At 45.3% G+C, this 22,205-nt stretch overlaps 1 protein-coding gene across 1 annotated transcript in view; it reads right to left on the reverse strand.

Annotated features, from left to right (window-relative positions):
* Window positions 1-22,205, reverse strand: part of LOC115479778 (KN motif and ankyrin repeat domain-containing protein 1-like) — a 170,847-nt gene that overhangs the window by 36,720 nt on the left and 111,922 nt on the right. The window contains 4 exon segments of the mRNA XM_030217970.1: window positions 298-1,420; window positions 1,422-2,296; window positions 6,193-6,308; window positions 12,789-12,905. Coding sequence (XP_030073830.1) covers window positions 298-1,420; window positions 1,422-2,296; window positions 6,193-6,229 — 2,035 coding nt within the window. The 5' untranslated portion in view covers window positions 6,230-6,308; window positions 12,789-12,905.

A 22,205-nucleotide genomic window follows, 5' to 3' on the forward strand; every position in this document is an offset into this window, starting at 1 on the left:
AATATCTGGTTACAGTTTTGTCCATGGCAACTTAACCGGTTAAGCCGATATTCTGCGCTAACCGGTTAAGTGCTTAGCGGTTAAAGATAGGCCGCATAAATAGCAGGCCTATCTTAACCGTTAAACTTAGCTGGTTAGCACTGAATATTCACGCTTAACCGGCTAAGTCACGCGACACAGCCAGTAAGTGCCTAGCCTCTAATATTCAGCAGGGATAACCGGCTATAGTCCTGTAAGAAAATGATGGAAGCAGAACAGAATTTCGTTGATAGAGGAAAGTTGTGGAGAAACTCTTACCTGACAGTGGACTCAGGGGAGCACAGGCCTCTCCCTCCCTGTTGTTTTCATCTACCTGCAGAGTGCTCCTGGTGTTTTGGAAGATTAAACACTCATCTCTCATGGTACCCAATGAGGACCTCAATGCTGCAACCTTGTTTTCCAGATCTGACAATTTTTTGTTTTTATCACATGATCCTGCCTGCCTGATGGCCTCATTGATGCTCACTGTGACTCCTGCTTTCAAACTAGCTTGTACTACACTTTGGGCTTTGGAAACAGCCACATCTACTTCCTCACCACTTCCCTCCAGTACCAAGTCATGGGAAGCACAAGCTGCAAGAGGCATTGGCTCTAGGCTGACCTGGATGCATTTTTCCTGGTACTCGATCCTCAAATCTGGACCTACTGCCACATCCTTAACTTCCACATTACAGCTGATTGCAACACAGGCCATCTGTGGTGAGCAGTCCATTGCCACCTCTCTCATCTCCACATGGTTCCCCACTGCCTGATTCTGTACAGAAACCCTGGCCTCACTGTAAGCCTCCACCAGTTCAGGTCTGGCCATCACTTCCTTGTTGATGGAATTTATTGTTGACCTCCGAGAACAAACCTCTACTCTCAGTTTCTCAAGTTCCTCAGTCGCCTCTTTTAAATGGCCCTCCAGCATGGAGACAACATCCCTCTGATGGTCAATGGTATGTTGCAGTAGCTCAATTTCTCTTTCAGTCTCTGAGGTAAGCCCCAACAAAGACTCCATGACCCACACACCCACATCCTTCCTCTCTATCTCATGGCCTACTGCTACGTCCTGGCAGGGCCTCTGGGATCTGTAGTAAAACACTGCTTCATTCATGTCCACCTCTGCTCCGACTGCTACTGACTTTCTCTGCTTGTCCTTCTCAGATGGAGTTTTTAGTGAACCTGGGGACAACCTGGTAGCATTAGCTCTAGTGGTCCTAACATTTCTCTCAGAAACGGAAAGTCTCTCTGTCAGCTTCCTCAGCTCTGAGACCTTATTTGTTCGAGATTTCAGCAACTCCAATTCATTACATGACTCAGCTCGGAATTCTTGGCTTTTTTCTGGACCCCCATCCAATTTGTCAGCATTGTCTGCACTGTAGGATCGCTGCCGGAAGACAGACTTGGATAGTTTCTTTCTTCTGAAGGTCAGCCAGAAGTTTCTCCTTCTCCTTCTTCAGGGTGGAAACCTTCTGTTCCAGAACTGGGATAGTCTTCACTTGTTCTTCTAATTCTCTGAGTTGCTTTAGGGCAGCAGCCATCTGCTCCCGAACATACTGAAGATGCACTGGGCTGATGGTGGTGGCTGGAGTACTTCTCCCAGAGTTCAGAGGGCTGATCCTCACAGAACCCAAGAAGGAAGGGCTTAGAATGGCTGGTCCTTCCCCACCACCATTTTGTGGAACAGAAGAGGACAACTGAGTTACGTGTGAGAATCCAGAGCTGGAGACAGACACATTGGCTTTGGAGTCATTACTGGGGAGCCTAGGCCTGCTTTGAACATCCCCAGGATTCTGCAAGTTCAACTGTTCCTGTTCCAGCCTCTTGCTGGTCTCGAGTAATGTCTTCTCCACACGAGCATTCCGTATAAGGGATTTAGGTGATGGTGGTGGAAGAAGCTTAATGACAGGGGTTGGTGATCCAATGCTGGAAGTCTGTAGACTCGAAGGCTCTCTTGCATCAGAGGAACTAGACTGAGTTCTGCCCCTTGGAGAAAGTAAAACCCCATATTTTCCATCCTCACTGGTAGTAGATGCCAGAGACTCTGTGGAAGTCCAACCCCCAGTCTGGCTACTAGGGCTCCAAAGAGATCCAGAATGTTTGGGCACTTTGGGTTTGCGATGGACCGGTACTTTTTTCAGGGTCTGACCACTTTGGATGTCATCAACATACTTCAGAAAATCCAGATCCAATTGGAAGCCATAAGGAGTCTCCACAGTGTAGGTGCTCTTCTCGCTATTATTCTGGTCTTTGTACAAGAAGTTGCTCCCTATCTCTGTAAACAGAATACTTTTCTAGTTAGTAATAGGAAACAGATTATTGGTTCAACAGATAGCTCAATGTCATCATCAGTTTCAGTCCCTAGAAATCGACAGAGGGCATGAATTTTAAATGTAACACAGAAACTGATTAGCCTATTTATTTTATTCCATTTACATTTCTTGTTTGAAAAATATCCCCATTTTAAGTCTATTTTATAAAGGCTACATAAGCCTAATAGCATGAAAATTCACATGCACAAATATATACCCACTCCGAAGATGGTGTAAATTTGTTCAGGTATTCTACATGCGAGATCCAAATATTTTCTAAACTATGCATGTACAATGCAACTCTGCCTCCATTACACCCAGAGTATGCTCTCAGGAACACCTACATGTGATCTAAAAGTATGCATGATCTTTCGGTGCATGTAGCTTGTATGCACATACACCCCAGCTCAGTTATAACAGGCTTTTTGTATATAAACTAGGCTTTACATACAGAAAACCTTAATAAAATGATCCCCTATGTAGATATAGATAGGTAACAAAATGTTTGTGTTTACAAACAGTGAGGTAAATTTTCAGCAAGATTGCACCTGTAAAACTCTATACAAATACATTATCTGTATAAAGTTATCCATATGTTCAACGGCAGTAAACATACAAATGTCACCACTGAAGACATGGATAAAGTTATAGCTGATACTTGCTGCTAGAAATTAAATGTGTAAGTTATACAGAAAGCAGCTGAACATTTCCACTCTCTGTATAACTCCAAATGCCCCTCCTCTCTCAAAATGCACAACTTTTAACCACTAGTGTTCCATGGCCAACAAAATCCAATCAAAAGGACTTATGGGATTGACATCTGCTCTCTGCATAAATCCTTTTCAGTATTGACCTCAAGATGTCCACAGTGTCCAAGATACATTTTTAAAGGATTGTTCTGGGTGAGAGTTGTTGGGGTGATCATGATTTTAGAGTTTATCAAAATCTCAGTGGGGTGGAGAGGGTCAACAGTGTGAAAGTTAATTGGGGAAGGCACACAGCTGAAGGTTTTCCTAGGGTACCTAATATCTTTGCACCAGCCCTGAAGGAGAGAGGAGTGTAGAAAGAAAGAGAGGGAGACAGATACATATAAAGTGGGGGACACACAGGGCTGTTAATATGAAATTGGAGAATACATCTCTTCCCTGTTATCTCCCCTTCTGTGTCTGAGCACATGGCTACCTGAGCACATGGCTGCCTCTCCCCTTCTGTGTCTGAGCACATGGCTACCTAGTTCCCACTCTTCAGAGCTGATTGGATCTCAGAACCTGAGTAAGCCAGGAGAAAATCTATAGGATGCTTAGATTTCTTGCTAGGGTAGGGATACCTGTTTTTCTTCTCTTAGACTTTCCGCTCACCACAGCAGTGATCAGGACCATGCATCTGTGCTGAGGTTCTGATAAATGAGATGATGAGTTCACTGTATGCAAGAGTAAGATAGTTTCCAGTTGCATGAGACATTAAGTGAGATTTAGCATTAGGCCATATGAGTCTCAGTCATGAGGATATACAGAGTACACTGGATAGCACCATAGGAGTTAAATCCTAAAACAATATGTGAGTAAGTAGAACAAAGGCTTTGGCTGTATTTTTCTCACAAGCAGCTGACTTTCCAAGATGTCTGCCAAGGTTCTGCCATGGAACTTTGATCATTTTGATTGGCAGGTGCTCTGTCCAATTGTAGTTTTCCTATGGTCAACATGCAGCTATAACAATGATGGGTCAAACCCAGGTCAGGAAACTACAGTTACAAAGAATTACATGCAACTATTCTCAGGAAGGGCTTACAATAACTAGTGCATGTGGAGATAAACCACAATGCATCCAAATGACCATGGACCAAAAATGGACATTAACTAAGCACACAGGTAATTAAAGGACACACACCTGCTTATAATCGAATGAGAAAAACGCCCAAGTTCCGACCTAAATCGGGAGATGGACGTTTATCTCACAAAAACGAATAAAGCGGTATAATCGAAAGCCGATTTTTGGACGTTTTCAACTGCAATCCGTCGCGGATGCGGACAAAGTTGATGGGGGCGTGTCAGAGGTGTGGCGAAGGCGGAACTGGGGCGTGGTTATCTGCCGAACAGAGATGGGCGCATTTCACCGATAATGGGAAAAAAGTATGCGTTTTTAGCTAGAATTTAGGACACTTTTCCTGGACCCTGTTTTTTCACAAATAAGGCCCCAAAAAGTGCCCTAAATGACCAGATGACCACTGGAGGGAATCGGGGATGACCTCCCCTGACTCCCCCAGTGGTCACTAACCCCCTCCCACCACAAAAAATGAAGTTTCTCAACTTTTTATTTTCACCCTCAAATGTCATACCCAGCTCCCTGACAGCAGTATGCAGGTCACTGGAGGAGTTGTTAGGGGGTGCAGTGGACTTCAGGCAGGTGGACCCAGGCCCATCCCCCCTACCTGTTACAATTGTGCTGCTTAATGCTTATTAGTCGTCCAACCCCCCCCAAACCCACTGTACCCACATGTAGGTGCCCCCTTCACCCCTTAGGGCTATAGTAATGGTGTAGACTTGTGGGCAGTGGGTTTTGAGGGGGATTTGGGGGGCTCAACACACAAGGGAAGGGTGCTATGCACCTGGGAGCTCTTTTACCTTTTTGTTTGGTTTTGTAAAAGTGCCCCCTAGGGTGCCCGGTTGATGTCCTGGCATGTGAGGGGGACCAGTGCACTACGAATCCTGGCCCCTCCCACGAACAAATGCCTTGGATTTATTCGTTTTTGAGCTGGGCGCTTTCATTTTCCATTATCGCTGAAAAACAAAAACGCCCAGCTCACACATTGTTGAATAAAACATGGGCGTCTATTTTTTCCCAAAATACGGTTCGGTCCGCCCCTTCACGGACCCGTTCTTGGAGATAAACGCCCATGGAGATAGGCGTTTTCGTTCAATTATGCCCCTCACAGCATGCCTCACAAAGATCAGCAAGTCATATAGTTCTTCTTTGTGACTTTTTTAATGCTACCATCTAGGGTTACCATATTTTGCCCCCCAAAAAGGACACGTGCCCCACCACACCACCCCCACCCCCTTTCACACCCACCCCGTTCCCTTTCACGCCCTCACTCCGCCCCCTGTCACATTTTCCCCTCCCCGCTGTCTCACACCCTGTCACCCCCCCTCCCCGTCACCCCCCTCCCCTTACCTTACTACTGCCCTGGTGGTCTAGTGACCTCTTTGGGGCAGGAAAGAGCCCCCTCTTTCCTGCCTGGAGTGCTGCCCTGCATGAATCCTTCCTGTTGCTGATCTTGGTGCCGATTCAAAATGGCCGCCGAGAGTTGAAGTCTCGCGAGGTCACTTCAACTCTCGGCAGCCATTTTGAATCGGCGCCGAGATCAGCAACAGGAAGGATGCATGCAGGGCAGCGCTCCGGGCAGGAAACAGGGTGCTCTTTCCTGCCCCGAAGGCGGAAGAGGTCACTAGACCACCAGGGCAGTAGTAAGTAAGGGGAGGGGAGGCTAGCAATCTGCCCGTATGTCCGGATTTCTGGACAAATGGGCAGGTTGGCGGATGGGCCGTCCTATGGCCCAGCCACCAGTCTGCCCGTTTGTCCAGAAATCCGGACAAACGCGCAGATTGGCAAAACCCGACCGGTTGCCTGGACATGTCCTCAAAAAGAAGACATGTCCAGGTAAATCTGGACATATGGTAACCCTACTACCATCAACGTTAAATACTGCATGCAGTAAGACTCAAGGCCCCTGCCTACCCATGCCTGAAACCAGCTGTAAGCAGGTGATGCTGAGCTACTATTTTACAGAGGATAATCAAAGGGGTTACAAGGACAGAAGAGCAAGTTTTTCACCAAAAGCCAGACAGACAATGCCTATTACCTGGGAGGCTCGGATTCACATGGACCCCCTGTGCCATGGTTCTGAACGGATCAGAAATCCATACAGAAGATTTTAGAGTCTTCCCAAAAGGAAAGGACACGGATCTCCTTCAATATCTGAAAGCCAAATAAAAACAGTATTAGTTCTGATTCTTCTGCCCAGAACTCAGTGAGGCTCAATGAGAGAGTTTGTGCATGACGCAGGTTCAAACAGAAAGGAAGTACAGCAAATAGGGCTGTACTGAATATTCGTATTTGATTTGTTTCAGCTCCGAATACATTAATCTTATTCAGCTGAATAATGATTTAATTTCAAATATGAATGATCTGGGGCTCTGCTGTGCTAAATCCTACTGAAATAGACACTTGTGGGCTCATTTTCGAAAGAGAAGGACGTCCAAATCGGTATAATCGAAACCTGATTTAGGACGTCCACAACTGCACTCCGTGTCAAGGACGGCCAAAGTTTGGTGGGGGGGCGTTTCGGAGGTGTAGCGAAGGCGGGACTTCGGCGTGCCTAACACTTGAACGTCCTTGACCCATAATCGAAAAAAACAAGAACGTCCCTGACGAACACTTGGATGTTTTTACCCGGACCTGTTTATCTTACGACTAAGGTACAAAAAGGTGCCCAAAATGACCAGATGACCACTGGAGAGAATCGGGGATGACCTCCCGTTACTCCCCCAGTGGTCACTAACCCCCTCCCACCCTAAAAAATCTTTAAAAATATTTAATTGAATAATGAGCTAATTAGCGCCAATAATTGGCTTTTTAATAAGCAATTATTGGCACTAATTAGATTTAATTGACATTTACGTATATAAATTTAGGCATGGAATCCGCACCTAAAATTTACACGCGATCTGAAAAAGGGGACAAGGAAATTGGAGGGTCAGAAGCATAGAGGCGTTCCTAAAATTAACACGCCAGTGATATAGCTACAGGGGGCCATGGGGGCCTGGGCCCCCCCAAATTGGCTCTGGGGCCTCCGATTTGGCTGGCAGGGGTCCCCAACCCCCGCCAGCTGGTGTTTGGAGTGGAGGAGTAGCCTAGTGGTTAGTGCAGCAGATTCTGATCCTGGGGAACTGGGTTCAATTACCACTGCAACTCCTTATGACTCTGGGCAAGTCAGTTAACCCTCCATTGTCCCAGGTACAAATAAGTACCTGTATATAATATGTAAACCTTTGAATGTAGTTGGAAAAACCACAGAAAGGCGGTATATAAGTCCCATTCCCTTTGTCCCGCACTGGTCTCAACACATTGCCTACCCTGCTCTCAGTTACACCATGTACACTCATTTTAGTGAAACTGAGCATGCGCAACACTTGCAAATGCATGGCAAGACTCAAAACAGAGACCAGCGTGGGACAAACGCTTCAGCTGGCAGGGGTTGGGGAACCCCACCAGCCAAGGTACCATCGTGCAGCGTTGGTGGGGGGAGCAGCAGCAGCGGTGACAGGGGGGCGGCAGCAGGGAGGTGGGCCAAAATGTGCCCCCACATTGGGCTTTGGCCCCCCTCCCATCAAGGTGTGGCTACGCTCCTGTAACATGCATTGTTATAGAATAACGGGGAAGACATCTAAAAAGAGGAGCCATTTTCAAAACTGATACGTCCAACCTATAACCGCCAAAAAAACAGGTACAACAACGTCTGTCTGACATCATTTTGAGAAAAACGGCTACACAGATGACCCTGCAGATCAGAGGGGCAGCCTAGTGGTCAGTGCAATGGACTTGAAACAATGGCACCCGGCTATAATTCCCACCATAACTCCTTTATTTTGCATTGTGAGCTGTCCAGGAACAGAATAAAGCCTACTTTACCTAACTGTACATCATTACAATAGCCTTCAAGCCTGCATGTATCTCCTATATGTAGGTACAGTAGGTATTTTGTTGTATTTGGAGAGCTCAGAATTTCCGCCACAAATGCACTAGTTATAATGGGATTTGGACCTGGGTCCCCTTCAGGGCCGTGCCTAGGGTCTCTGGCGCCCCCCCTACAGACTATCAGTTGGGAGCCACCCCCCCGTGAAAATGATCACGCCCCCCCACCCCCATGAAAATGATCGCTCACCACTTGCCACACTGAAAGGAATTGTCAGCAATATTCTTAGAAACAAATTGCTAAACATTGCAAAATAAGATAGCAGATGTAAATTCTCAAAGTGGACATATTCCAAACGCTAAAATGAAAATAAAATGATTTTTTTTCTACCTTTGTTGTCTGGTGACTTTCTTTTTTCAATCATGCTGGTCCAGTATCTGATTCTGCTGCTATCTGTCCTCTTAACTCCATTTCCAGGGCTTCCTTTCCATGTATTTCTTTACTTTTCTCCTTTCTTCTTCATTTTTTGCTCTATATCCATTTCAAGCAATTTCTCCTCTCTCCCTGGGTCCTGCCCTCCCATCCATGTCCATTCTTGTCCCTCTCTGCCCTTCCCTCCTCCATCCATAGCCAGCAATCCTCCCCTCCCCTCCATTTCCAGCAATTTGTCCTCTCCATGGGCCCCCATGTCCATCCTTGTCCCTCTCTGCCCTTCCCTCCTCCATCCATAGCCAGCAATCCTCTCTCCCCTCCCCTCCCCTTCCAGCAATTTGTCCTCTCCCTGGGCCCTGCCCTCCCATCCATGCCTCTCTGCCCTCCCATCCATGCCTCTCTGCCCTTCCCTCCGCGCCCTGGGGTTTTTAAATCTTTTACTTCCGGTCGCAGCAGCATCAGTGAAAGCGGAGCGCTGCCGACATCTCCCTTCCCTTTGCGCTCTTGGTTCCCTCAGTGTCCGCCTTCTTCTGACGTCAGAAGAAGGCGGGACACTGAGGGAACCAACGAGTGCAAGGGAAGGGAGACGTCGGCAGCAGTGGCGTAGCTAGGGTAGTTGACACCCGGGGCCGGTCATTTTTTAACACCCACCCCCCCCCACCAAATCCAGTACTAGGCATACCGAGAATACAAAACACTCACGACCTATAGAGCAATTTTACCATACCATAAGCAGTCGTTTCTACGAGTCACACAAGGAAAAGGAAAGCATCTTAAGCACTACAGTGAGCACTAGAACATCAATTCACCTATTGTAAAACGAAACCAGACAGAATAGTACAGATCGTCCATCCTGCACAGTCAATGCCAACTGAAAGCCATGTCTTTTTCACAAACACAGATACACCCTAATCCACTATAGAATAAGTAATCATAAACTTTCTATTTAGACAAAAATTAAACTGAACCCCCGATGCCAGACTCTGCATACAATGCAACACCACAGAAACAGAAAATGTCTCCTAGTACTGTGCAAAATATAAAGACAGCAGATGTAAATTTGAAAAAACTAACAAATACCAATCACCACTTTACAAATTAACAAATAGAAATAAAACAAATACAGAAAATAAAATAATACCGTTTTATTGGACTAATACATTTAGCTTCCAGAGGCCAAATCTCCTTCCTCGGGTCAATACAGTATAGTGCTGTTACAGTATCCTATCCTGATCTGAGGAAGGGGGTTTTGTTCTCTGAAAGTTAAGTCAAAATGTATTAAAATTAGTCCAATAAAAAGATTACCTTATTTACATGTTCTATTTATAAACATTTATTAACACAGCTAAAATACTATATCCTAAAGCAAAATAATAAAAATATATATTTACAGTTTGTTGTCTTTGGTTTCTGCTTTCCTCATCTTCTTTTCACCGTCTTCCTTCCATCCAGCATCTGTCTTCGCTCTCTCTCTGCCATCCAGTGTCTGCCCTCTCTAATGTTCCTTCCATCCACATCTGCCCTCTATTTCTGCCCCTTCCATCCACCATCTGCCCCAGTCTGCCATCTCTCTCTCCCCCTTCCATCCACCCTCTCTCTCTCCTTTCCCTCTAGCATTTGCCCTCTATCTCTGCCCCCTTCCATCCACTGTCTGCTCTTTCACTCCCTTCTATCCACTGTCTGCCCTTTCTCTCTGCTCCTTCGATTCACCATTTGCCCTCTCTCTTTCCCCCTCCCATCCATTCAGGGTCCGCCCTCCCTCTCACTCCCCATTCCATCCAGGATCTATCCCCCCTCTCTCACTGCCCCCTCTTTTCGGCTCCCAGTTCCCACCTGCGGCTGCCCCTAGTTCCAGATCCATTGATTCTCCCATCCACCCCTGCCCCAGGCATGACCCCATTCTCCCTCCTGCTCACTTTTCAGACCCCAGTTCCAGCTCCATGCCCCTTCTCCCATCTGTCTCCCACCCAGTCCCTCTGCCCATCCGAGTCCCCCTCACCCCATCTGGCTCCCACCCAGTCCCTTCTGCCCATCCGAGTCCCCCTCACCCCATCTGGCTCCCACCCAGTCCCTTCTGCTATCCAAGTGCCCCCACCCTCACCCCATCTGTCTCCCACCCAGTCCCTTCTGCCCAACAGAGTCCCCCTCACCCCATCTGTCTCCCACCCAGTCCCTTCTGCTATCCAAGTGCCCCCCCCACCCTCACCCTCACCCCATCTGTCTCCCACCCAGTCCCTTCTGCTATCCAAGTGCCCCCCACCCTCACCCCATCTGTCTCCCACCCAGTCCCTTCTGCCCATCCGAGTCCCCCTCACCCCATCTGGCTCCCACCCAGTCCCTTCTGCTATCCAAGTGCCCCCCACCCTCACCCCATCTGTCTCCCACCCAGTCCCTTCTGCTATCCGAGTCCCCCCCACCTTCACCCCATCTGTCCCCCACCCTCACCCTGCCTCGTCTTCTCCCTGCCACCCGGTCTTTAAAAAGAAATTGCCGACGCGATAGCGAGCGCAGCACCTCGTGTGCAAGTAAAAGAAGCGGATCCGATCATCTCATTGGGCCTTCCTTCACTGTCCCGCCCTAGAGGAAATAGGAAGTTGCGTCAGAGGAGGGCGGGACAGTGAAGGAAGGCCCAATGAGATGATCGGATCCGCTTCTTTTACTTACACACGAGGTGCTGCGCTCGCTATCGCGTCGGCAATTTCTTTTTAAAGGACTGGTGCGGGGGGGGGGGGGGGGTGCCAGGAAGAAGAGCAGCAGGAGCGGTGGCACCCCCCTTTCTGGTGACACCCGGGGCGGACCGCCCCCACCGCCCCGCCCTTGCTAAGCCACTGGTCGGCAGCGCTTTCATTGCCGCTGCTGCGACCCAGGTAAAAGATTTAAAGGCCTCGGCGGCGTGGGGCAAGGGTAAGCACCGCGGTGGCGCCCTCCAGAGGTGGGCGCCCCCCTGCGGCGCTTACCTCGCTTACCGCATCGGCACGGCCCTGGTCCCCTTGTTCACAGTCTACTGCAATGACCACTAGCCTACTCCTGGGAGCTGCTTACTGCTCTGCAGGGTTGGATTGAGAGTGGTGTAGGCCCCCAGGCACTGAGGGTGGTCTGAGCCCCCCCCCCTGCCGCCGCAGCTGGTGCCCCTGCTGCCCAGGTCCTGGTAGTCTGGTGGCCTCTGCGGGGGGGGGGGGGGGGGGGGGGAGATGTTCTTTTTAGCCCGCTGCACTGCTGTTATTCCTCTGCCTGCCAGCAGTGAGCAGGTCAATGGCAGTGCCGGGCAGGAAAGTGGGGTTCTTTCCTGCCCCAAAGAGGCCACTAGACCACCAGGGCAAGATAAGCTACATGAGGTGAAGGGATGGAGTCGTGTGGGTAAAGGGAGGGGGCTGTAAAAAAGGTGAGTGGAGGGAGGCTGGAAAAAAGATTGGGGAGGGGGATGTACATGGGGGTAGAGAAAAGGAGGAAAGACAACAAATGGATAGAAGGGGATGAAAAGGAGAGGAGATGGGGATATGCTGCTCATGGAAGGGAGGGAAAGGAAAGGGGGACATGCTCATGGAATTTTGCTTTTTTGGAAATGTACATCTTTTCATTTTGTATTTAGCAGCGTACAGAAGAAAATGCATTTCTGTTACTTTACCGGTATTTTCACTGCTTATAAAATCTGGCTTTCCTTGGGGGGGGGGGGGGGGGGTCAAGGTGACTGTGTGGCACAGGGGTGTGGCGGTGGTGGCAGGGTAGGGGTGGGGCTGCATTTTATTTTGTGTGTCCTCTTTTTTGTCATGGCAAATATTGTAACCCTTATCTTTCTGTGGTTACAGTAAAAGTACTTTACATATTATATGCAGGTATTTATTTTGTACCTGGGACAACAGAAGGTTCAGTGACCTGCCCAGAGTCGCAAGGAGCTGCAGTGGGAACTGACCTGGTTTTCGGGCCACTGCACTAACCATTAGGCTATTCCTCAACTCCTCAGTGTTATTTTTCTGTGCACTTACGCAGGCATGGCATACGTGTAATTGCACACACACAGTTCTAGAATTGTCTTTCACATGCCTTGTAAGATGATCTGCTGGAACCTTTTGCTAGTCATTGCTGGTCTCATATGAGATGAATCTCTTAAACAGTTAGAAAGTATCTCCCACAAGACACATCACCAATGTTTTAATCCTGATCTTCCCAGGATTGACTCTTGTGCCATGGGATCATTAACAGCCCACCTGTCTTTCTTTCCAAAGGAAATTTATGTTATGGATCAAACATCCTTATTATCGGCCCCGCATAGCACACAGTACATGAGTCTGGACAGTTGTATATTGCTTGGTATTCGATAGATAGGAATGTACCTGCTGCAGTTCTTCAGATCTCTTTGCTCATTCCTCAGAAGTAGACAGGGTTGAAATCTTCATTTGTTATCAACAGCAGTGCAGTCCTTCCTCTGTCCTCTTCACTTCATTTTTCTACTTGGAAAATTAAACACAGAAGGTTTAGTGTTCAGTGGCCATTGTTTTTACTGAAAATTTCCATGGCATGCACCTGCTAGTGATTTCCCAGAAAATCATCCCCTCCCTTTCAAGAGCAAATCCTGGACTGTTTGCCATTTATATGAGGTGACCAGACTACGACCCATCCCGTGGAACCAAACTCCATGCGAGAATGCTGGGATTCTAATCTCCTCTGAAAAAAAGAGCCCGTCTAGGTTATCACCTTCCTCCCCTCGAACGCACAATTTTGCTCGTTCTTCTTTTCTATGGACAGATCAATTTTCAGAAGCCTTTACCCAGGTAAATACCGATTTACCCGGAGAAACTGCCCTCCCCCCTTTACTCAGGTAAAGGTTTGCAAGGGAATCATCAACAAGCCTATTTTCATCCAGGAGAAAAGGAAGAGGGCTGGGGGGGGGGGGGGGGGGGGGGGGGGGGGGGGAGGGGAGGGGGGGTAGTAGCACAAGGAGAGATTTGATTTTTAAATTCAGGCATACTGTTTGGAAGGGAAAATGTACTCACAGTTAAAGCAGGTTCAAATGCCTGCAGGTACTTTTTAATTTAATTTAATACAGAGTTTTATAATCTGCTACTTTCAGCCAAATGACCGTACAATGTGGAGTACAATTATAAACAAATACATAATGATTACAATTCACAATCTCTCCCCTGAAAAAAAACAAATCTTCTTCCCACCCCCACCCCCCCTTATAATCTGGACCCTAAGAAAAACCTGAAAAGTGCTGAGCACATAACCTAACCTTCAAGTACTATTTTCTGCGCAATATTCAAAGGTTAAATATACGCCTGTTTTCTCTTTGAGAACTGTTGTGATGTCCACGAGTTAAATACCAGCAGACTGTGTATCTATTTGGTTATTTTTGAAAATTGACCCACATGCTGGTTAAAATTAGATGGTCCTGTCCCAAAGATACATAAGAACTCCATAGGGCAAGTGTTATTATATATCCTGGGGCTTCCTAAGATATCTTTTCCCTTGTCCCAGCAACTTCCTCCTAGTTCCTTGGGCTTCCAGCTCAACTGGAAATGGCCCTATGTCAGTAGAATCACCTTGAGACTTTGCACACATCCACACCAGGGTGGGGAGCATTTCCCCATTTTAACCCCTAATCCAGGAGTGCTCAATGGTACTCCTTGAGGGCTGCAACCCAATTGAGTTATCAGGACTTTCACAATAAATATACATGAGATCTATTTGCGTACAATGGAGGCAGTGCATGGAAATAGATTTCATGCATATTCATTGGGGAAATCCTAAAAACCTGACTGGGTTGCGGACCTCGAGGACTGACATCGAGCACCCCTGCAGAAATCTATCCAATCCAGACAGTGCGCTCTGGCTGAGGGTCAAAAACCATGGCTTCCTGTGGAACCTTACACGGATGCACTTGAGAGACAGTCACCTCAAAAGGAATCGCTGTTGTTGATTTATGGCCTGAACCCTTTTCTTCATACATGGCTGTGCAAGCTGCCTCTGCTTTGTCCCTCAGCCCAGTCAGCTCAAGAAACAGGATCTAGGTCTGGAAATCAAACCCAGATTTCCTTGCTGCCATGTTCAGATCTGTCACAGAATCATCGGACCAGACCTGAAGAGCTGCTGAAGGTTAGATCTTCATCATTCTCCTTAACCTTGTAAACAACCATATTCAGAAAAGAGTCACCAGTTATCTCATGAATGCTGCAAGTGATTGGCTTATATGAATTGTGATGTCACAAATGTCATTACACACACAAAATATGATCAAATAGCTGCATGTGCCAAATAGGTTTCTAGCATTATCTGGGCCGTCAAAACCTAAGTTAGCCAGTGCAACAGCTGTCGGGCTGAGGTGGTGCCTCAAGCTCCGGGCAGAAGCAGGATGGTATTTCCCTTTTTCCTACCCCAAACTGTTGGTTGTCAAAGTAGACTTGGCCTGCCCTCCCTATATCATTTTGTTCTCTTGTCCCCCGGCTCTACCTGTTGGGAATTGGGACCTCTGTCTTCAGGCTCTTGCAGACGCTACTATTCGCTATCCTAATGTACTTATTTTAGGAGATTTTAATGTCCATGTAGATAATCCTACAGATCTCAGAGTGAAGTCTTTTCTAAGTTTCCTAATTGATCTATCTCTTTCCCAATGAATCTCTTTCCTACTCACACTGCATGGCATACCTTAGACCTGGTCCTTACTCATCAAGACTCCCTAGTTCTCCCTAATTCTTTTTCTTCAACATCCTTGCCTTGAACAGATCATTCGTTAATTTTGTTTGACCTTTCTGTATCTTCTATTTCTTCTCCACAACCCCTGTGTCTGCCAGTGGGTCGCTGTGATAGACCTTTGTTCCATATTGAACCTAGTTCCCTTTATCCATCTATTTTCAATGTTCCTGAGGACTTCTTGTCAAAATCTCTTAATGATCAAACAGAATCATGGTACTCAATACTATCACAAGGGTTAGATGCAGTGGCACCTAAGATTTTTCATCGAAAAAAATGTTACTAAAAAAAAAAGAGTTGGTAAACTCCTAGTCTACATCTGTTGAAACAGAAATGTCATTGTACTGAAAGGCTTTGGAGAAAATCCAGGACATTATTTGATCTTCAAAAATGTAAATCACTTCATCAAGAATATAACTTGCTTCTTAAAAAAAGTGAAATCAAACTATTTCTCTGTTACTCCAGAGATCTCCAAATCCTGTCAAAGAGCTTTATTCTATTTATCAGTGCTTCACTAATCCTCACAAGCCAATGTTACAAAATGTCCTACTGCCAAGACACTTTCTGAATTTTTTGTGGATAAAATTGAGAAACTACAAAATCTACTTTCATCTACACCACCAAGTTCTACTTCACTGCCTCTTGATCTAAGGACTAAAGATGCCTTGCCTGTAATCTCTTCTGTGGTTGGTTTAACAACCTGGTCATCCTTCCAACTCCAAACATTGACATCAATGAAGAAAGTAATGTCCACTATGAAATCTACATACTGTTCTATTGATCCTTTTCCCTCTTCTTGGTTTAGGGTGTCAGAATCATGTTTGCTCCCACCATTTTTCTATCATAAATCTTAGTCTATCAATCGGTCAATTTCCCGATACTTGGAAGTCTGCTATGGTTCATCCATTTTGAAAAAAACATCAATTGATCCTTAAGTTCTAAATCGTTATCACCCTGTGTCTAACTTATGTTATATGTCTAAGATACTAGAAAAGACAGTTTTTCTTCAATTGACTTCCTTTATAGAGCATTAGCACTCTGTCCTCGGCAATCTGGCTTTCGCCATTACTTTAGTGCTGAAACTGTTATTACAGCTCTTCTCAGTGAAGTTCATGGTCATTTTGAATGACACAATATAGTCTTGGCTATATCCCTTGATCTTTCCATGGCTTTTGATTTAGTTGCCCATTCATTGTTCCTTTCTCACTTATCTTCACTAGGGATCACTGGGACTGTATTTTCCTGGTTCTCTTCTTTCCTGTTGCACTGTTCTTTTAAGGTTTCTACACTGAGCGCTGATTCAGAAAAAAGGGATTACATTGTGTGGTTCCTCAGGGCTCTATTCTTTCCACTTCTTTTTAATGTATTTCTGAGTACTCTTGCTTTTCTAATTCAAGTAGAATTGGAAAAGGTGCAGCGAAGGGCGACTAAAATGATAGCGGGGATGGGACGACTTCCCTATGAAGAAAGACTAAGGAGGCTAGGGCTATACAGCTTGGAGAAGAGACGGCTGAGGGGAGACATGATAGAGGTATATAAAATAATGAGTGGAGTGGAACAGGTGGATGTGAAGCATCTGTTCACGCTTTCCAAAAATACTAGGACTAGGGGGCATGCGATGAAACTACAGTGTAGTAAATTTAAAACAAATCGGAGAAAATGTTTCTTCACCTAACGTGTAATTAAACTCTGGAATTCGTTGCCGGAGAAAGTGGTGAAGGCGGTTAGCTTAGCAGAGTTTAAAAAGGGGTTGGACGGTTTCCTAAAGGACAAGTCCATAAACCGCTACTAAACGGACTTGGAAAACTTCAAAATTCCAGGAATAACATGTATAGAATGTTTGTACGTTTGGGAAGCTTGCCAGGTGCCCTTGGCCTGGATTGGCCGCTGTCATGGACAGGATGCTGGGCTCGATGGACCCTTGGTCTTTTCCCAGTATGGCATTACTTATATACTTATATAAGCTTTTGGTGTCTCTGCATATTTTTATGCAGACGACGTCCTCCTCTTATACCCGACTAATCCTTTTTCCCCTTCTCTTGCCCCACTCCAATCATGTTTGGATGCTGTTTCCGAATGGTTGCTAGATCATAAATTAATTCTTAATAAAGACAAGACAGTTGTCTGTTGGCTATCTGGCCCTATGACGCATTCTTCTTCTCAGTTCTCACTATTTGGTAACCAAATAAATCCTGTCTCAAGTTTTCGATATTTGGGAATCATCCTAAACTCCTCACTTTCTTTTCTTCCACATATTTCCCATTTATCAAAAATTAGTTTTTTTTTATTTTCTGTCAACTGCACAGTATCCGTTACTTATTTGATCCAGCCAGATTTCATGCACTTTGTTATGAGCCACTTAGATTATTGCAATGTAATCTATGCAGGATTACCATATTCTTCTCTAAAGAAATTACAGACTCTCCAAAATACGGCTATCAGGCTACTTTGTCATGCACATCGAACACCTTTATTGAAACAATACCATTGGTTACCTGTAAAACAAAGGATTAAATACAAAATAGCAGTATTGACCTTCAAAGCTCACTACTTTGGCTACCCAGAGTACTTAGCCAATCTTATGATTCTCATACTCCCACTCGAATTTTATGATCCCTGAATGACCACCATCTCGTCCTTTCAGGACCAAGACTTGCAAACTATGAGTTGATTCGATATTGTGCTTTTTTCTTTCTGGCACCTTGCATCTAGAATGGTCTACCATTACATGTCCACAGTATTCTTGAATTTAAGAACTTTAAATCAGAGTTGAAAACATGGCTGTTCCAACAAGCCTATGGCAGTTCTGACTGATTAGGATGACAAGTAGTTTGCTTTGTTATTTTATGTTCTTTTATGTTCCTTTCTTTGTTATCTGTTAGCACTCTCTCCTTTTTTTATGTATCTGTTTCTTTCCTTTACAAAAAATGGAGTTCTTTTCTTTTTCTTTTTATAGCCTGTACACCGCTTAGTTCTGTTTGTCAGAGCAGTTTAGCAAATTTTTAATAACTATAACTATAAACACTGGAACGGGGCTGTTGTGTGGACCTCAAGCCTAGCTCTTTCTAAAAAGACCAAAGAATCTGACCTTTGTCTGACCAGTATCACTTTAGCGTTATAAGACTCTGGCGTTTCTGCCTAGTGTCCACCCAACATATGGATCCTGCACAAACACAGAGAGAACTAACAGGCTGTGCTGGTGCCATCACCCCTTACAGTCAACTAGCCTCCCACTCTCAGCTCCACTCCAGACTCCTAGTTCATCCTAGCTGGGAGGCTAGATAGGGATGCCATCTTCTCTGGCAAAACCCCACCAAGCTCATGGGCACCAGGGAATTTTATTCCAAACAATCAAATGCAACATCATCAAACAAAGGATCCTTAGAACTATATTTTAAATATTTGGTGATATGAAATCACAATCTCAGAAGAAATTCACAGATTTTGAAGAGTTTAAATCATAGTACACTGGGCTAAAATATTCAAGCAGTCTGCAGATATGATTTCTGATCATGTGATTTGCTATAAAGATTATTCATGTGGCCCACACACACGTATGGATTTCTGATTGTGCAGCCCCCTGTCTTGGTCCAAACTCGGTAATATCTTGAGTCTCTCCAATTCCTCCAGCTATGTATTCTGCATGCCTCTATTATTAGCGCCTGCCTCTAAGTCTTGATACATGTGGCAGGCAAGCATATGAATCATGGACGCTTAGGGAAAATCGTCTCTGTTGCAGGGTGAAAGGGGAGGGGTACTAAGCTTGGAACCATACTTAATCCAGCCTGGAATAACACATATATTCTCAGAATGCCTGAGTCAGCAGATCCTCTTTTCTGTGGGTTTGCAGAGGAATGAGGCTTTGGCTCAGACAACGTTTCTAGGTTGAAGGGCTTCCCTGAAGCTTGCGGACAGCTGGCATTTCAGAAATTAATACCTTTAAAAGGCTCAGAACCCCGAAGACGGAATATGTATTTCCTGTCTGAGAAACAATACTGCAGCCAGGAATTTTTCAGTACCACATTGTTTCATAGATTGGGACATTCCTCTAAGGTGTGGGCTCAGATATCATCTGAGAAACACGGCTGTTAACTGTTAATTCTAGACCTAGAGGCTTTCCGAGAGCTTTAATCTAGGGCACAAAATACAATCTGCATGCCAGAAGGGCATAACTAGTACCAGCAGCCAGCGGCATGCACTCAGATAGGGAAATTTTCAAATGCACACTGTGGGTAGAAACGAAGGAGCGGAACTAGTTTTGATATCTTTGTGGAATTGAATTTTTCCTCATCTTAATTTTAGAATTATTTGAATTGTTTAGTTTGCTTTGTTTAGTTTGTTTACTTTAATATTGATTGAGTGAATCTGAGTCTGTCTCTTTCCTGTCATATTTTTGTAATTCTTTTCCTACTTCTTTTAGTCTGTAAACTGCCTTGACCTGACACCAGATAAGGCGATATAGTAAACTTTAATAAATATAACCATAGTCAATTGCCAAGAGCTCAGAAGCTCCATCTCAGTGACATTATTCAGCTTTGCCAATGGAATCATTTATGCCAGGACCCCAGGCAATTGCCCTGCTTAGCTGTCCACCCTTACCAGATTGGTCCCTGTGCACAGCAAATAGCTCCTTACATCATTCTTTCTGATGCTTAACTTATCAGGTGATTGTTACAACAGGCATCTGACCACCTGTGGTGCTGAGTTCCAAATGGTAGAATCAGGGGCTCCAAATATTACCAGGCATTGGAATGGATGTTCGGAAGAACCCAACAGCAGCAACGTCTCTCTCAATGAACCAGATTCCTTATAATTCTGGGTCCATGTAGGATGAACTGTCTGTGCTGAAATCCTACAAGAGCACATCCATTTCAATACACTTAAATCAGGAGTGGGGAGATTTGGGGGATAAGAGCTGTTTCCATTCCAAAGACTGCTAACTACCAGAGAGCAGTTCCTCTCCTCACACTGGCCAGTTGGGGGGGGGGGGGGTCCAAGCTGGCAGCAGCCCACTGCCTTTGGTACAGGGACCTACAGCATGTCTCGGTTGAAGGTGTCACTCTCACAACAGGCTGTGTCCAGAAGGCTGATCAGAGCTAAAAAGGAGGAAGACCTATGATCAGCAGAGAGTCATTAGATACACTGGGGGGGGGGGGGGGGGGGCTGGTTTTATTTTTCTTTATTTCTGTGGCAAACACTGTCATCCTCCTGGTCTCCTCAGCTTGCAACCTTGAGACCATGTTCGACTCCTCTCTCTCTTTCTCTCTGCACATATTCGACTTCTAAAACCTGTTTCTTTCTCTATAATCAACAAAATCCATCCCTTAGTTTCTGAATACACTACCAAAACTCTCATCTATCACCTTCTGCTTACATTACTGCAATTTGTTCCTCACAAATCTCCCAAGGAGCCATCTCTGTCCACTTCCATTTATTCAAAATTCTAATGAATGACTTCTCTTCCACCAGTGTCGCTATACTCACATAACCCCTCTTTTCAAGTCACTTCATTGGCTCCTTATCCATTTCCGTAATCAGTTCAAACTCCTCTTACTGACTTACAAGTATGTTCATTTCGCAGCTCTTCGGTATCTCTCCTCTCTTCTCTCTCCTACGCCCCTCTCCGGGAACTCCATTTATCAAGTCCAGTGTGTTTTTTCTAGCAAAAAAGGTGCCGGTACTCATATGCTAGACTATCCTTCAGTGTGGTGTGATCACTGAGGACCCACCCCACAAAAGCCAGGCCCCCTGCAACCAGTCACAGAATCTATGACAAGGCAGACTTGGTGTGTAGAGCCTGAGCTCTTTCATTAAAACTTGGGGTTCATGGGTCAATTTTAGCAGGCAATGGAAAAGGTGCCTGTACTCAGTACCCCAAGTACCTCCTCAAAAAAAGCCCTGAGTAAGTCACTGTTATCTGTACTCTTCTCCTCTACTTTCAGCTACAGGCTCCGTTCCTTCCATCTTTCTGTGCTGTATGTCATAATCTCTTTCTGGTCCTATTCAAATCCCCGCTAAAAGCTCACCTTTTTGAGTGTTTAAACACTGGCTGCCACATGTTTTTTATGCTGACATTCAGCAACAGGCTGTATCCGGATACCAATTCTGAATATACCCAGGTATAAGATGGCCGCCAGCACTTATCTGTGTACCAGCGAAGTTTAGGTTGTTAACTGGATAAGACTAGGACAACCTTTTTGCTGGCCTAACTTTATCTGTACAGTTACCTGGTTGCCACTAACTGGATAACTCCCTGTTCTACCCTAGACCATCCCAGCTTTACACAAAGAGTGCCAAGGCAGTCTGTCTAGATTTTCAATGGATAAGTCCTACTGAATATTGGGGTTAATATTCAAAGTGATTTAACTGGCCAGAAGCAGTTCCTGACCAATTAAATTGCTTGTGTGGGGCTATCCACTGATATTCAGCAGAACGTAATGGATAGTGCTGCTGAATATTACCACAGACTGCTAAACTGAGAGTTGGCTATTTTGTGGTTGCTCCAGGGGCGGAGCTGGCACTTATGCAGTTAAGTGCCAATATTCAGCACTTAACTGCCTAAGTGGCTATATTGGATCACATAAAAGACATTTTATCTTTATGCGATTTCACTTAGGCAGTTAACTGCATAAGAGATTTTACTTATTTACTTATCAAACTTATATCCCGCCTAGCCAATCCATCTAAGTGAGTTACAATGTAACATCCATACAGCAAAAACATCACATACAATAAAACATATTTAAAAACTACAATAAAACATAAAATACATAAAAACAAAGAATACACCCTAAAACTACACTATAACTAACATAAAATCCATAATCAACAGAAAGCCTCGTGAAACAAATATGTTTTCAATTGCTTTCTAAACATTGGCAAAGAAGCAATCTGGTGCATTTCCAAAGGAAAAACATTCCACAAGGTGGGCCCTTTACAGAAAACATTCACAAACGGTTCTCTGTAAGATGGACCTGGTGAAATGACGGAACATCCCAAAAACATCCACTTTAAGATCCCAGAACTCGCAAGGGATTATAGGCCTCAGACCCTGCATAATG

This window comes from Microcaecilia unicolor, chromosome 11 (genome assembly GCF_901765095.1).
Source record: "Microcaecilia unicolor chromosome 11, aMicUni1.1, whole genome shotgun sequence".
In the NCBI taxonomy this organism is placed as follows: Eukaryota; Metazoa; Chordata; class Amphibia; order Gymnophiona; family Siphonopidae; genus Microcaecilia; species Microcaecilia unicolor.